At 43.7% G+C, this 16761-nt stretch overlaps 1 protein-coding gene across 2 annotated transcripts in view; it reads right to left on the reverse strand.

Moving 5' to 3' along the window:
• Nucleotides 1–29: 29 nt before the first annotated feature.
• UPF1 (UPF1, RNA helicase and ATPase) overlaps nt 30–16761 on the reverse strand; it is a 19395-nt gene continuing 2663 nt past the window's right edge. Inside the window, exons 2-24 of one of the 2 annotated variants that reach the window (XM_015300129.4) lie at nt 14021–14163; nt 13522–13611; nt 12819–12986; nt 12260–12440; nt 11698–11859; nt 11027–11111; nt 10763–10861; nt 10463–10571; nt 9467–9626; nt 9220–9338; nt 8798–8962; nt 8444–8558; nt 8112–8255; nt 7778–7991; nt 7449–7566; nt 6510–6666; nt 5390–5532; nt 4698–4872; nt 4161–4242; nt 3486–3647; nt 3027–3244; nt 2506–2628; nt 30–2394 (exon numbers count right to left, since the gene is read on the reverse strand). In XM_015300129.4, coding sequence (XP_015155615.1) covers nt 2509–2628; nt 3027–3244; nt 3486–3647; nt 4161–4242; nt 4698–4872; nt 5390–5532; nt 6510–6666; nt 7449–7566; nt 7778–7991; nt 8112–8255; nt 8444–8558; nt 8798–8962; nt 9220–9338; nt 9467–9626; nt 10463–10571; nt 10763–10861; nt 11027–11111; nt 11698–11859; nt 12260–12440; nt 12819–12986; nt 13522–13611; nt 14021–14163 — 3129 coding nt within the window. In that variant the 3' untranslated portion in view covers nt 30–2394; nt 2506–2508. Of the gene's footprint in view, nt 2395–2505; nt 2629–3026; nt 3245–3485; nt 3648–4160; nt 4243–4697; nt 4873–5389; nt 5533–6509; nt 6667–7448; nt 7567–7777; nt 7992–8111; nt 8256–8443; nt 8559–8797; nt 8963–9219; nt 9339–9466; nt 9627–10462; nt 10581–10762; nt 10862–11026; nt 11112–11697; nt 11860–12259; nt 12441–12818; nt 12987–13521; nt 13612–14020; nt 14164–16761 lie in introns of both variants that reach the window. The other variant, XM_015300128.4, reaches the window with a different exon arrangement.

The raw sequence follows: 16761 nt of genomic DNA on the forward strand, positions 1-16761 counted from the left end.
GTTTCTTCATTAAAGGTAGGGGGCCACTGTGAATGCAAGAGCTGTTTATTAATATTTTATTGATGACAAACAGGTTTAAAACAAACTGAGACAAAATCAAAAGAGTAACACCGTGCTAGCACTGATGTCTGGATTTATAAAACTCAGAGTAACTGCTACAAAGGAAAAAAAACAGCACGAAGCAGAGGCAGGCATTCCCATCAGTGAAATAAAGGGGGGGGGGGAGGGGGTTACATTACTCAATGGATTGCATTGCACAGAGGGTTACAGCTTAAACCTATCTGAAAAGTCTATGCAGCTACGCAGCCTACAGAAGGAAAAAAAATTCAAAAAGCCCTTCGGCAATGTTAATAAATAAAACAGTCCATCTCACAAGGAAGGAAGGTGGCCTGTGTCTCCATTCTTTCACATTTTAGAAGTCTAAATGCTGGAGGCTTTTTATGAGCAAAGAATGGTTTTCATTTCTGGAAAATTTGAGTTTGTTTTGCAGTTCTCGAACCACGTTCACTGCAGGACTGAACACGAATGCTGAACACCTGTTCCGTTCTGTGTGCACACTACTCACGTTTGTGGGTACGCTACACCAGGTCTGTGCTGGGGGAGACACTCCTGAAAACTACAGCGAATACAGGTGATGAAAGCGGGGCAACACTCTACAGAAAGGACAGTGATGAAAGGGCTTCCCCCCAGGTACAAAAATGGGTTTTACGTCGCTGAAGTACATTCATATGAGAGGTATTTCGAGTTCCCCCCCAAAAAAAGACTAGAAACACTTGGAGCCCTTTGATAGAACGCTAACTTAATTCAAACCTTAAAAACACCGAGGTTCCCCATGGCCCTGCTGGGGCAGAGGGGGCGTTGTGGGATCCGATAAAAAGGGGGCTGTAGGAATTGTGATTCTCTGCGCCGTTTCTAAAAAGGTTTAGACAGAAATAAAACGCTCCCAGTGTTCCCATATGACTTATTTAAGATATGGGTACAACTTAGAAATTGGATGGCTTCTCTTATGTGCTGTTCTCAGTTCTGACTTCCAGCTATTTCTTCAGCCAGCACCGATGGCACAGCTGGGTGCACTACCTGAAAAAGCAGCTCCGGGTTTGTTCTGCAACACCTGAACCTTTCGGCTATCCGCATCCATCACCGAAGAAGCCACACAAAAGCCTACCCCCTTATCTCTAATTATACCCATCTATCAGAGGCCACCTTCCAACAACTGCCTGCTTTGTCCATTTCTCCAACCTGCTTCGGTAACATTGTAGTCTTGACTTCAAAACCAATATAATCCCCAGTTTCCACTACTTCTTCCCCCCAGCTGAGGGAGCAGTGAAGCAGGCCTGTTAGCATCCTTTCCTCCAGGGCCGAAGGGCACAGGAACCCATCCCCTTTCAAGCGCAAAGTTCATCTTACAGAAAGGCTTGTTTTTCACAGAGTAGAGTCCAGACAGTAGCCAATTAAAGCATACAGAAAACACTTCGAAACCCTCCTCCTGCTCGAGCGCGCAGGCTCCTTCCACTCTAACTGCTATCCGATGTAGGAAGAAGAGGCTGATTGCTGCAACTTTAAATCACACTGAAAGTTCTCAAGGTTGGTGCTCTAATTTAGTTTTGTTTTACACTTTTTGTAAGCTTCTCAGAACAAGGATCTCCCAGGTCCACCACTAAGGATTCAGAGACAAACTTCTAAAAATTCAGTGCTCCTTTGAAAGAATCTCTTTAAAACCACCTTGTCACGAAAGACCCATTCGGGATGTGGGCGGCACGATGACACTAGGATTTCAGAGCCAGCGCTGGACAACAAAACCTCCATCTCAGAGTTGAGCATCAGCTACGTTCCACTGGATTTCTGCTTGGCCTGCTGTCAACTTTGGAACTCTCTCTCAGAAACTCTGCTTCTAAAATGTAAACAGTTACTGCTAAAATATAGTACCCCTTGAAAATGAGAACAACTCTGAGATGAGGGTTTTCCTCTCCCCATCTGCTCTGAAAAGTAATGCCCTGCTCGCAAAGAGAAGTATGGAATGAAGTGAAACCTGCTTAAGGCCCTTCTCTCGAGCTTCTTGGACTGGGGGAGCAGGGACTCGGCTGACCACTCATTGCAGGGTGAGTTGCCTTCCCCGTGAGGCGCCAGCCAGTCCGTCGTTGCTCTCTCTCCTCTCCGGTCAGTCTCCTTGTCTCAGTGAGCTAGCAGTGGGCTCTCTCGCGCGCGCTCCTTTCTCTCTCTCTCTCTCTCTCTCTCCTCTCCGTTGGTTGGTTTCTTTCTCCTGTTGCTCTCACACAGTGGTGCTTCAGTTTTAGCAGTGGAAAACAGGTATCCATTTTATTTTATTTTTTTTATTACCCAGAATAAAATGCTGATGAACTAAGCTCCACACAAGCTTAGCTCTTCTTCCTCAACCTGAAAGCGAGAAAGCAAAACAAGAGTTGTATTCTGGCTGTCATGAGAGAAACAGATCCCCAGAACTCGTATCAGGGAGAAGAAGCAGAGGAGTGACCCCCCGTGCCTTACACTCTAATACTGTGACAGTCCCGTCACTCCGCCATGTTGATACGCGCGTTCCCCCTGGTAGGTGGAGTCCTGTGACAGCGCCACGTCAATCTGAGACTTAAACTCATCACCAAGGTAACTGTCCTGGAAACGAGAGCGTGTGTTAAGCAGCATCAGGCTGCAGTGGTACCTTACAGAGCAGCCAGTGTTAAAGAAAAAATGACCTTTTGTTTTGTCTTTGCTTTTCAAGTTCACCCCCATTTTGCTGCAGAATTGCTATAAAGCTTTTAGCAGTACATGGCAGCTGAGGGGCAGCAGTTGAACGCTGAGGCTCAAGGTGAAGTTGGTATACGCAGCACTAAATTCTTTCGCTCAAGTATACTTAGGAAGCCCACCAATAAAGGGTAAGAAATGCGTCAGCCAAATTAACTGAAGATGTTTTAGTTTCTACTTTCCTCAATTCTAAGAAACAGAGCTGTGCACACCAACAACACTGACATCAAACCCAGGAAAAAGGGCAGACCGTGCATCGCTCCGCTTACCTGTGATAATTCTGGTTGGGAGAGCCCAGGCTGACTCATCTGAGATGGCTGACTCATGGAGATATACCCCTGAGTCAGTGGACCCTGGGAGAAAGGCTGGGACACCACGTCTTGGCTCGCCTGGCTATTGGGAAGGTTTGACTGACTCGTTCCAGGAATCCCAAAACGATTTTTCTGGCGCCCACCACGACCAGTCTTCCCTTTGGGTGCCCCACGCCCTGGAAAGGCATTTATCCAAACCAACAGTGAGAAGCTTTGCAAGCGTGTGAGAATCAGATGCTTCTATAAAGACTTGATGACTCACTTCAGGCAACACTTCACATCGTACTCATGTAGTAGGTGCAAAGAAATACAACAGGCTTATAATCAAATCACATCTTACTCTCATCAGCACTGAAACCATTATCCCACATCAGACCCACACTGTGGCTTTGGCACTGTCCCCCCCCAGCCCCATACCTGCAGCCGGGCCGTTGGCCTGCCCGAAGTACCCTGGAGGTGGCATTGGGGGCATCACGAGGTTGAAGGGGATAGGAATGTTCATAGCAGTGACGTGGCTGGGGCCTGCACTGATCATCCCGATCTGGTCGTGGGTTTGGAAGTACATGTTGGATGGGCGCCCTGGGAGGGGAAGTCACAGTGATTTCAAGCATCCTGAACATTCTGAAATTCATATTCATGCCTCTAATGGTAACAGGAGGACTTTAAGCAGGAAAAATAATATAATCAGAAATCAGAAACTGAAAGGACAGGCCTATCACTGCCAAGAACCTCTGGGATTTCTAGTTCCCTATTTATCCCGCACTCCCAAGTCTCAAAGAGACATAATGCGGTCGCCCCATCCAATCACTCTTCTACAGCACCGTTCACGATTCCTACAGCACTGACAGACACCCCTCACTCTTCACCTGCTCTGCAGGCATGGAGTTATAGACCACAGAGGTTACTGCAACATTAGGGACAGCAAAATCCCTCCTGAAGTACTCAGACATCACGAGCATTTTCAGTTTTTAACCCCCATTTTTCTGGAGCATCTCCTCAAGCATTTAAACATTTGCAGTCTGTAAGACACCAAACCCCAGAGACTAACTGAAGAAAATTGGTGAATGGTGTTAATGCTGACAGCCTCTTTACCTTGACTGCTCCGGTCATAGACAGATCCTGGAATAATAGCCTCACGTGCATCATACATGGCAGTGGTCATGAAGCGGGCACCCTGAAAGCATTGGAATAGTTGGACAAAGCTTAACATTGAGCTGTGCACTGCAACCTGACTGTAAGGTGAGTAAAAACTCAGCAAAACCATCACAGGTACTCTTTCTAATACAAGAAAAACATCCAGCTATCATCTCAACCACATGTTGACAATTCTCAACAGAAGTCTATGTAGAAACCTTGAAGAACACTTGTATAATGAGCTTGCTAAATCTACACAACGTAATTACACGATGTTTCATGCATCTCAGAAGTTACCCCCATGTAAAATTTTGCAGTGAATAAAGACAAACTGCTCCACTTAGCAACTACAGCTTACTCTGCCACAGCCCATTTAATAGGCAACAGAAGTGGAAAGATAGAGGTGTGTGAGGGCACGTGGGTGTCCATTTATGGTTATTAATGCCCAGTTACTTCATGCCACAGACATCTGAGAAACAGGAAAGGCCAACTTACTGGGTTGATAGTGTTGACAAGTTTTCGGGGCTTGCTGAATTGCATGAGGCTCTCCCGGAGGTTATTCAGTGGTCCCTCCACCAGAACCTTCTGCTCCTTGTAGTAATTCAGCAGGTGATTCCAAAGTGGTTGTTTAGACAGAGCTTTTGGGTTCCCAACAATAATCACCCCATACCTATGGGAGAACAAACAGCAAAAATAACATCAGCTTTGACTAAAAACAGGACAGGTTACACAGTACTGCTGGAACAGCAGCAAATGAAGGCACTCCAGAGAAGCCTGTGACAGTAGGCGTTGGAGACCCTGACCCAAAAGTTCCTGTATACAGCAAAGGATTTCTGTACACTTGGAAGCTTGTGATTCCTGGGAAACTGGCCGCAGCAATCTCCTCCCTTCTACAGGCTTGTCAAACACGTCACTATGCTCAACAAGCCACACTGCATTGTTTTAGAACTTAGCAGATACCAAGGGAAGCCAACCAGCACATCACTGACTTCTCAGTAACTTTCAACAGACTCCCAGTACGAAAGAGTAATGCTGACTGATTTAAGATTGCTCTTGTAAAGTTGGATGATTACCATATTCCCTTCAAGGCTCCCTTAAACCAGGCACAGGAACAGGCTTACCACCCACAGAACACAGCCCTCAGTAGCTTATCTCTAAAACAGAAAACCTGTCCAATTTTACCTTACCTTGCTCTTGTAAGAGCCACATTAAGACGCCTGGGGTCATTCAGAAATCCTATCCCTTGGTGTTCGTTGGCCCTCACACAAGACAGGATAATAAAGTCCTTCTCTCGTCCTTGGAAGGCATCCACGCTTGCAATTTCTACTTCCTAACACAGAGAAAAACACGTAAATCATGGAAGCACAGTGCATAACAGTTGTACTACCAACAGGTATTACAAAATGTATTGGCTGCACACTAACAGTTCCATCATTTGAGAAAAGTGTTATTTTTGTCATGCCAGATGATCTGATAATTCCACTGCCCACTAAAAAGCTTCCCTAAGGGAGAACAGAGAGCCTCAGTTTAAGACAAATAACTTCTGTGTTCATGTGCTCTATGGTTCTTGCATTTCCCCCCTACAACTGGCACCTGCTGCAGAAAGCAGCCCTTCTCCAGGTACACCACCAGAACGAATGTGGCCATTCCAAAACCTCATAGCAATACAGCTGCAGATTAGCACTGCTGCTCCCAGCTACTGAGAAGCCTGAATCAGAGGGACAGATCGTTCCTGGCAGGAGCAGAAGTATTTCCACCAAGTTTTCCTTCAGTGAAAACACTGCCCAAGCCTTCAATTATTGCAAAAGAGACTGTATTAAACATCTAACCAGCCTGTTTGTAGCAACATGTTTTACTGTTTGGTGAAGGAGGTCCACTCATCAGAGGACACACTCCTAAGCAAACAAATAATTGAGCATTACGATTTATGGAGTTCAACCTCCTGCATGTCTCCCAGCTTGAGATGTTTTTCCACAGCTGAAGCACTGCTGACCTTTCCCTTTTGTGCCTCAATGAGCCCTCAGAGGATGGACTCATTGAAGCTCTCCTTTCAAGAGAACCTCACTGGGCTTTCTCCATTATTTGGCAAACTGCTCTCCTGAAACTTACTGGCATCTGCTAACTCCTGCATTACCTTCCCTTCAGCTATTTCACTAAGGTCAACTAAAATGCTCAGAAGTTACTAAAGAATAAACAGATTGAAGACTGAGAAGCCAGACTAAAAATGAAAACATTTGAGTTTCAGTGTCTGCCTTTTCTATCTTCTCGGCATCCAAAGGTTCTCTTGTTAGTGCAGTGACTCCATACCTGGTAAAGTTTTGTATGCAAGGAACCACTGAACTGCATGTACTGCACCAGATAGGATCGCTGGCCTTCATAAGGAGTAATAATGCCAATCTGATCAGGTTTGGCACCAGCTTTCAATAGCTTTGTAGTTATCTTCTCCACATTGGCAGCTTCCGTTCTAGGAAGAAAAAAAAGAATCATTTATTTCAGTAAATGACAGCATTAAGTCTAAACATTTTCAGTGAATGGGGCTAGAAAACCTGAACACGTGTGCTGTGCCTTCTTTCTGTCACTCGAATTAGTTCAGCTTAAGCTCTGCAAGAACATTCACTGCTATCACCTCTTGGCTGAGGCTACAAACAGATGCTCTCAGCCAAAAGAATACAGGCAGAAGCTAAAAAACACCTCAAAAAGAGGTCATAACACAAATTTATCCTGAAATCGACATCCACCTTTTCAGTACTGCACAACTGGACCTCCTGGAACAGCAGAATTCAGGACGGACCATCACTCTTCTGAAATGCAACTTCTCAGAGCTAAATGTACACTTGTACTTTGAGTGAGGCCATGAGAAGTGTTCAGCCTGCTGTACAAACAGATCCTTCCGTTGTTTTATCTTGAAGTTTTAAATATAGAATGTTTTTTAATGCCAATCGCCCTGTCAGCAAACGATTGTGCCATTTGTTTGTGCAGTCTGCCTTGCTGCATTCAGCACTCCTGCACACGCAGTTCAAGAAGCAGACAGGTTAAAAATATCACAGCAGATATGTTTTGTAAGTTGGTCTGGTTCTTCCTTCCAGGCACACAAACAAATGCATGTAAAGCAAAGGAGCAGAGTGTTAGAAGCTCATTCCTTGGAAAAGTTTGGATGTCATCCCTCTTATATTAGGCACTTAATTGCCCTGTGCTCCTTATACTATCAGTATTTCTAAGTAAATTTATCTCAGTATCGATTTTTACCTGTTCAAGTAAGAGGTGCCTGAGCTGGCGATTTCTTCCTGCCCTTGTGTAACATAGAAAAACATTGGCTTATCTGGCTGTGGCCACTGGAAATCAAACCCTTTCTTCACACGGTCAGCTGAAGAGCACAGAAGTAATAAAAGTTAGTACTGCTTTACTAAAAAACCCACTTTCACAGTGATGCCCCAAAGACTCCAAACCATCAGTGTGGTGGCAGTTCCCTGCCTAATTGAATTAAAAAAAAAACTTATCTAGACTAAAGAATTTTTCCTTTGATCCTTAATGAACTGAAGAGAAAGGAATTTGCAGGAAATGCCATTCTTACTCACCTGCAGTGACACCATTCTGGAGCGAACCCTCATAGAAGATGTTGGATGGGAAAGCACTCAGAGCAGGGTGCATGCGGTACTGCACCTGCAGGCGGATGGGGCGAATCCCCAGCACCACCAGCCTCTCAAACAGGGACTGAGACAAGCCTGCCTTTGCAGCTTTCTTACACATCACAACGGGACCAAGCTGGCAGTGGTCACCTACAAGAATAAGCTGTAGAAAAGAAAAATTCACCGCTGATGACAACGCAGCTAGCCAAGTCTGAATTTTCTGCCTAAGCTACTACTTATACCATTTACAAATCACACTTCAAGGAAATCCAGTGGCTCCTACCTGCTTTGCTCCCAGCACAACTGGCACCATGCACTCTGGCTCAGTGGCCTGCGTGCTTTCATCAATCAGAATGGAGCGGAACTGCATTTTTGCAAGTCTTGGATCCCCAGCTCCCACACATGTGCAACAGATCACATCTGCATTCTGAGATAGAAACACAACCAAAATCAATCAAGTAGGATAGATCACCTGTATGGAAGTGTTATCATTGAATACCACTCCAGGAATCTCCCCAGAAGTTAAACTGTATTCTGATATCCGCCAACAAGCTGCAACTAAGCCCCCAGTGGGAGAAGGCAGTAACAGAACTACTGTATCTGATGGAACTTTACCATAAGCAGCTCACGCTCTGCTGTTCGTTTTAGTGCACGGTAGCGTTTCTCATCAGCAGATGACAGTTCTCCAGTTTCATCTTTAAGTTGTTGCAGCTTCTGAAGCTCTGGCATGCTGCAAAAATGGAATTTTGCATTATAATCTAATTAACAACAACTCCAGCTCACAGTGAAGCTCTTTGCATATTGCCACAGAAACAAGAACATGTCTTTGCAAAAATAAAAATGACTTATGTGCAGAGCAGAATATAGATCATCACTGTCAGAGAGCTGTTAAAACAACTGCATCCATCACAACACCTGAGGTTTGGGTTTTTTGGGGTGTCTTCCCCTCTCCCCTCACCCACTCCTTACCTATCCATGTTTCTGATCTGGTTATGCAGAGCCAAGAAGGATACAGGTGAGTCAATTGCCTCACGGCTTTTAGCACACAGCCGAACCACTTTCAGACCAGTCTGGTGGATCTTCTCTGTCAACTGATCTACAGCTATGTTACTCGGAGCACACACTAACACAGGCCTTGGGGAAAAAAAGGCAAAAAAAGTCTCAATTAACTGTAAACTTCTTCCTGCAATACTCTGTTAATGTACATGCTCCCTAAAAATAAGCTACTGATGAATATCTTCTGATTTAAGCTCAGATCTTCACAGAATAATACATTTCTAGAAAATCTTTCCAGTTCAAGGATACAGACTGCTTAAGTGTTTAAATGTGAGCTGACTCTCTGGACCAATAATGAGGTAACCTCATGCATAAGGATTCAGAGAAGTTCTTACCCATTGCCCTGTCTAGCCAGATGATAGACAATGGTAGCTGATGTCACTGTTTTTCCAGTACCAGGGGGACCCTGGATAAGGCTCAGAGGACGCTGCAGGACAGTCTTCACAGCATAAACCTATGGAATTATTTTAATGCTATTCAGTATTCCATGCACAGGAAATTACAAAGTCGCTCAACCTTCAGTCATAAATCCTTTATAATATTCTTTGCATGCAGAAAAAAAAAAAGAGAAGATGAGGTTACCTGAGAATGGTTGAGATCAGGAAGTCCTTGTGCTGTAAAGCGCTTTGGCAACTGGCATTTAATAATTACATCTTCCACCTCATGGCCTAACAGTTTGTGATAGATGTATCCTGACACTGAAGTCTCATCCACAGCAAATGTTTTTAAAGCACTCTGCATTCTGAAATGAACGAAGGACAAAAAATAGAACAAAAATCAGGATTACCTAAGATGAAAGTGTCGAACAGAAGTTAATCAGCCATCAGACAAATTAAAACATATCTTTTGGAAAAACGACAATGCAAAGCATCTAATAACAGAATTAAGAGACCAAGCATTAGGCTTCCTAACACAGATCTTTGTTTCCCCAGTGTGCATTCTACAAAGTATAACCACAAAGCTGCAGTGGAATTGGACTATGTCAGAGTTTGCAGTGGAAGTTTTAGGTGCAAGATCTGAATAAAAGCTGTACTCAGTACCTCTATTTCAGGACAACAAACAAACTCCTATCTCACAACATGCAGTATGGACACATCTCAAACCCACAGACCTCACAGCTGTTTCAGTTTCCTTGAAACATCAGCTTGTCAAAGTGATTCAAAGTTGAGGAGAGCAAATAAGAACAGAGAGCACCTCATGACTGCGTTAACAAACAGAACCTCAGAACTTTTTGTTCTTAAATCCCAAATGCTACTAAGCTTGAGGTTAATTTCTCCCCTTGGATTCAGAAGTTACATGAATGTATTTCCAGAATCCCTGAACATGCTCTCAAAGTGAGAAACACTGACAGCTTGGAACTCATCTGAACATCACCACCTCTAACAACAATTAGAGCTGTTGCTCTGTGAAACAGGCGTCACGTTCACGAACTTGATGCATTCAATACACTCCCTCTGATTGCAAGTAAAATGAAACAATACATCGAGACTCTTGTTCAAGAATCCCACTGAAGGTAGAAGAAAAAAATATACACCTACTGAACTCATTATCTACTGAGTTTAAGTGCCTTCTCAATACCTGTCAAATGAAGTAGACTTCCACACAAAATCCACTTGGAAGTTATGAGTAACCTCCACAGGGGCTCCAACGCTGCTCCTCAGCTCGATGGCTATCTCATCACCATAATCTGTAGAACCTCGTTAAGTAGTAATCTATAGCAAAAATTTGAATTGTATTTTTCCCAATTTTGATTTATTAAGTAGATGCCCACTAATTACAATGGTTTCAAAATTACTTATGTACACAATTTAGGAGATCCTCAGAGATAATTTAACCTTTCGTTAAGCCTCATCTTAAGGCTCATTAAGTAAAGGATACTATCAGGAACTTTGATAACATGGCCAATTCCTTTCCACAAAGGTGCCAGGTCTCCTTTATACCTCAAGCAGATCTCATCTCCTTGCATAAGACGCATATCTACAAAGGAAAGAGAAAGCAGAACATTTACAACAACCAGCCCACAATGCAGAAAACCTACAGGACTATCTTATACCCCAGGCCAGATCATTACAGTTCTTTAAATACTGATGTTATTCACCAGGTACAAAAGTCAGACAAAACATGCAGTTGAGCTGTCATTACCTGAATCAGTCTTTGGCAGAGTGAAATAAGCAATTCTTTTCTTGTTCAAGCCCAGGTCCCATCTGACTGTGATGTTATCTTGGGTCTAACAATAAAGAAAGAGCATATATTCTTGAAGAGCTGTTTACCAACTACTACAGTCCTCACAGTCCTAAACTTCAAAACTGGAGAAATACAAAACTTGCTGTTCCACTGTCAAACAAATATCTGTATTTATTATGGACTGTATTCACACCACCTGTAGCAGTTAATTCTGTTTCCAAAGACAATGTATTTAGTTAATGAGAAGTATGTTATAATCACCACCAGTGTTTGTTTTATAAAAAACCTTTAAGTGTCCCCAAGGTATTACAAGCTTGACTAGAAAGTGACTGATACAAAGGTAACTGAATGTTATGAGGAAAAGAAGGTAACAGAAGGTGGCCAAGCAACAGTTCTGACAAAGAATTCAATTCCAGGAAAGACAAACTTTGACTTCAGAAGAAATGGAAGACCTCAAGCACTGTTTCAAGTTCTTCCCTGTGATCACACATGGTTACTACTTTCTATTACTGTCAGGTCTTTATTACAGTAATATTACATTTATTTCATTTTAGTTTTTCCTTCCATTCTACTAATTGAGAGAACTGGTCAGAATTCCCCCTCAAACAGGCATTTTTCAAGCAGATTACCTGAGACTCCTTAAGCTTCTTGTCATAGTCTGCCTCGAGCTTGACTAGAGGACCAAATATATTTTGGTACTGATAAGCATCTTCGTATCTAAGCAGGACATGCTGTGGTTCTTCATCAACACCAGGCTTTTCTAAGTCCTCAAGGGTTGCAGATGGATTTTCCTAGAATTTAACACACAGGAGTCTTGTTTCAAAGTTTTAAGCACGAACAAGTGACAATAAACTGCCAAAACTATACCGAGATGTTACGTCACACTCACCTACAGGCAGTGAAGTTTGTTCTGTATTAACAAATGTACAGAAAAAGCTCTCAAAAAGCAGTGACTGATTACAGACTGACAGAACCTAAAGATCAAGCTTTTCTACTTTAACAGGCGATCTTTTCCATTCTCTAGTTAATTCCCAGTTGTGTTGCTTGTCAAAAGGGAAAGGTTTGAACTTCATGTATACTAGGTTATGTTTCCTGCCTTACTCTGTTGCTAAAACAGCCTTGTCCCTCCTTCATGAGACACAAAACCAGCATTAAGCAAAACATAATTGGTATCTGAAAAGTGGGAAATACCTTCCAAAGTTCTTCCAGTTTGTTAATCTGCTGAGCTGTAATCTGACGTGCTCTCAGCTGTTCCTGCTCAGATGGAATCTTTACCAGCCACGAAAGGAAACAGCGATCTTGGATAAGAGGCTGCCACTGTGAACTGTCCCAATTAATATCCTTTAAACTGCTCTGACTTGCACATGGCTGCCTGCACAATCAAAATATTGACAAAAATTATTACATTAAACAACTGTAAGGGAATCTACCAAAGTATAAGAACATGTTTGAAGAATATGTTAAACACGTCAAGCATCTTAGTTAAAAGAAGAAAGCCAACACTAGTAGCCTGCTGAGCCAATTCATCAGTTCCTGCATTTCAACACTGCAGAGGCAAGATAATCAGAATTTCTCCTGTATTTCTGGAACTGAAAAAACTCAGCATCTAAAATACTAAGTATGACATGGGGATAAAAAAGAGACTAGAATACAAAACATTCAGGTAACAAAGTGAAAGCTGAGGGTTGCCATTTAGAAATCCAGTTGTGCAATACTTAACACAAACACCGTAATCAAGGCATTCTCTCACCTGCACAGCAAAACAACCACAGAGTCTGCCTTAGCTGGAATAAAGCCAAGGAGAAACACGTTACGACATCCACAGTTGTAACATTCCAGGACAGTCTCTCCTAGAGGTCCATCTTTATGGAGAGTCACCTCTTTGCACTTTGCTCTCACAAGATGATTGACAATGTGGCTGAAACCAGAGAGGATGCATATTTACAAGCAGTCAATATGAAAACCAGATTTAGTCCTAACTTTATGTAACATAGCAACTCAGTCATTATTAAGAGATAAACAAAAACCTATTCATACTTTGGCAGACATTAGTAATTCCCTGCTCTTTTCGTCCAGGCCAAGATGACTGCTAATAGTTTCGAGTGTTTTTCCAATGCTTGAATACTTTAAAGTGAATGTGAAAGAAGGGGCAATGCGTAAGAAATTTATGGCTATTTGGAAGCAGCTTCCTGAGGCTCCACAGATCACAGCATCAGTTACACTGTTCTGCAAGAGCACAGGGGGAGGAACAGTGAGCTCATGCCACAGAAGAATTCAAGTTTTGCTGAGATGGAGCTGTAAGCTCTTAACAGGAAAAGCTAGAGGTTGGAGGTTCACATTCAAGTCACGAGACTTCAATCATCATGGAAAATGTAAGTCACACCCATTATGCCATTTCAAAACAAACACTAAAGCGAGTTTGCCCATCTAATTTCCGTCATTTAATCATTTACCTGCCAGATGTATTTCCACGCCCATTACAGAACCACTTTTTGCTGGTGTTGCAGTACACCACACAGGCAGGGTCATGGATACCACAGTAACTGGAATTAAAATGAGATGAGGAAGTGGTTGGCAAAATTACTTACAGAAAAATGCAAATACAAGATCTGAATTATCTAGAAGTGTACAAAATAAGGGGAAGTGGAAATTAGGAATCATGAGAGTTGCTGGAAGTATCCAACACACGAGTTAAACTTCTGGTTTCAGGCAAGCTTTTTAACTATTTCCATCATTGCCATTCCTAGGATGGCTCAACTTTGTAGCCCTCAGAAGAGAGGCCCGAGACCTCAGCAAAGCAGCACTGTCAGAGCACATAGGAGCTCAGCAGAGGGCACTCCCAGCCTACCAGCAGGCAGCTGCCTCCAGGGAAGCTGCTCTCAAAATTCCAACCATGCACGTTTCATTCAGTGCCCCCACCTTCTGGAAACAATCAGCCTGATCAGGTCTCACCTGCAAGCATGCACAGGAAGATCCTTTGTATAGTAAGTATCTTCTTCATCTTCTTCAAAATTCAACTCTGCCAGAAGCTGGCTGGTTTTAGCTACGTTATCATCCACTGCTCCATTCTGCAGAATGCCATCCGGTCCATTAACCTGGAGTACAAGGTCAGTGCTTAGGTTATACTATCAAAATATGTTCAGAACAAAGCCAAGAACGGTAATCCCTACTTTGTTGTGTAAAAACTTGTCTTTAATTCAGAAAAAGCTCAGAAGAACAGAAAACTGATGAGAGTTTGAGATACATACCACATATATCAAAAACAATCACATACACACTGTATATAGAATTGATACTTGCTTCATTAGCTCCTACTCACAAGAATATTGAAGTGCCAGTTCACAAATAGGAAAAATGAATCACAAAAGTAAATCACTTTCCTGTGGATTAGCTTTTTCTCTATCCAAACCAATCCTCCTCCTCAGAGACTCCAGAAGCACAACTTTACAACACAAAGACAACAGGGAGCAGGGGACCAAGACCTATTACAATGCATACCAAACTAAAAGCCAAAGGAGAGCAAGAAATAACAGAAGCTGGTTCTCAGCAGACCGCCCAGCTCTCCAAGCAGCACCGTTTGTTCAAGGTGAACCACCTGTATTACATGCACAAACACACACCTGTGTAATAGAGCAGGTGTGACAATCACTACTGTACTACTGAAAAATTGTTTTAGGCACCGTATAACTCCTTCAAAACAAAGAGGCCTCATTAAGTTACCCAGGAAACACACAAACTCCATTCAAAGTAACACAGCCCAAGTTCTCAGAGCAGTGCCTTTCAGAGACTGCATGGCTAATGCAGCATGCACAGAACAGGTGTTCCCTCTTTGCACTGACGACACTACCTGCCAGAACCACAAAGCCCTGCGTCAGCACATTTGACACATCAAGTCTTAGTCACGTTAAAAATAACTCCATTTTGGCAATATTTAGCACAGTGCTTTTACCACCAGGAAGGAGCACCAACAGGTGTGAATATCACAAATCAGACTTTAGCATGACTAAAGCAGCCACTGCCCCTTGGGACTCCCGGGCTTCCAGTTCCATTCTGCCACTGCAACCACATCTCTGCAGACTGACAGTCACGGGGGAACTGCAGCAGCTCAACATTTACTAGCACTTCACAGCTGTTTTAATGCAAACATCAAATACATTTTAAATACAGTGATATTAAAGAAAATATGAACATAGCTTATTAATTGATCTCAGAATAGGTGGAGGCTAGCAGAACAAGTTAACCCAAATTTCTTAGAAGCACAAAGACAGGACACTCCCAGGGCAGCTCCTATCAGCCTGCTCTGCAGAGGTCCCACATGCCATTACTGACATTAGCTGATAAGCATCATCAATTTTTTTTTTCTGGAAGCTCACATAAAACTTGGGACTGCTGAGCAAGCAGTGAGTGCAATTGCAGAGACCTTTTTTTTTTAAGGCAGGAGCACAAGGAATGGCAGCACACACAAATCTCTCGTCCTACACCAGCAGAGCACTCAGGCCTGCAGTGATATCAGCACGATGTCACCCATCTGTCAGCAGCAGGACCCGGCAGCTGGGCTGTGCCTCAGCAGGCACACAGGAAGGAAGTGGCCCAACTATTGTTCTAAACTCACTGCCATGTTAGCCTGTGTGCATGTTATTAAAATCTGGCAGCACCAGCTGTTGTGTAAGATTTGGAAGGGGGGGGGGGCTTCTCTATTTTAAATGTGTTGACTGAAACTTCTGGCACTGCAAGTTTAGCAGCCTCGCCAAGCAACCTGCATGGCTCTGAGACCTGCTGGTCCCTCTCCGGCTCCTCGTTGGCCTCCACAGTCCTGCTCAGGAGACAGCAGCAGTGCTTGGGGGAACTGAGCTGCACTACAGCACAGCAGCTGACCCAATTAACACAGCAGCTTGCAGTGACCGTGCGGAGCCCCAGCTGGGTGACAGCAGCTTCCTTGCCATGCTTCTGGCTGACGCGCCCACCCACACACCAACCCTTCAACAGGCAACGCAGCCATCAGCACAGCTGTACTTTAAAGCAGTGTACGTCAGGCTGCAGCAAGAGAAACAATGACAGCTAGGCAAGGATTCTGCCAGGATCTTGCTACAAGACAGCACTCAGCTGTGGCACTGCGCCCCAGCACTGTGCAGCACACACAGGACACCCGGGCACACCGCCCCAGCTCAGTTTTCTCAGGTTAAGTTTTTCTCATGCTTTAGAAAAGCACACACTTTTGGATTTGCATAGCTAACTATTTGTTGCTTGTAGAGACTCCACTAAAGCCACGTAACATTTGCGGCGCCTTATAACCTGCTGTGCTTGTTTGATCTCCCTTTCAAAACAATGGAAGGTGCATTACTGAGAGCACTCAGCCTCACAGCAGCACAGACGGAGCTGTTTCACAACGGGGACCTGAGCAGCGAGGAGCAGTGTTTGCTAACACCAAGGCTGACGGGACTGCAGGAAACCCCAACCTCAAGTCCAGCAGCACGGCTCGCCATGCCCACACTCAGGGCACCCACCAGGCGGGCTCCCAGCACCAGGCATGGGAGAACACACTGCCTCCTCCCACCAGAACCGAGTCCTGGCCTGAGGGAGCAGGGAAACGCTGCGGAAATGATCAGAATTTATCTTAATACAAATCAAATATGCTAATTAGTTTGCCTAATCATCAGAAAACCATATTTCCATTGTTTACAGAGAACAGCAGG

The sequence above is a fragment of the Gallus gallus genome, chromosome 28, assembly GCF_016699485.2.
Source record: "Gallus gallus isolate bGalGal1 chromosome 28, bGalGal1.mat.broiler.GRCg7b, whole genome shotgun sequence".
Classification (NCBI taxonomy): domain Eukaryota; kingdom Metazoa; phylum Chordata; class Aves; order Galliformes; family Phasianidae; genus Gallus; species Gallus gallus.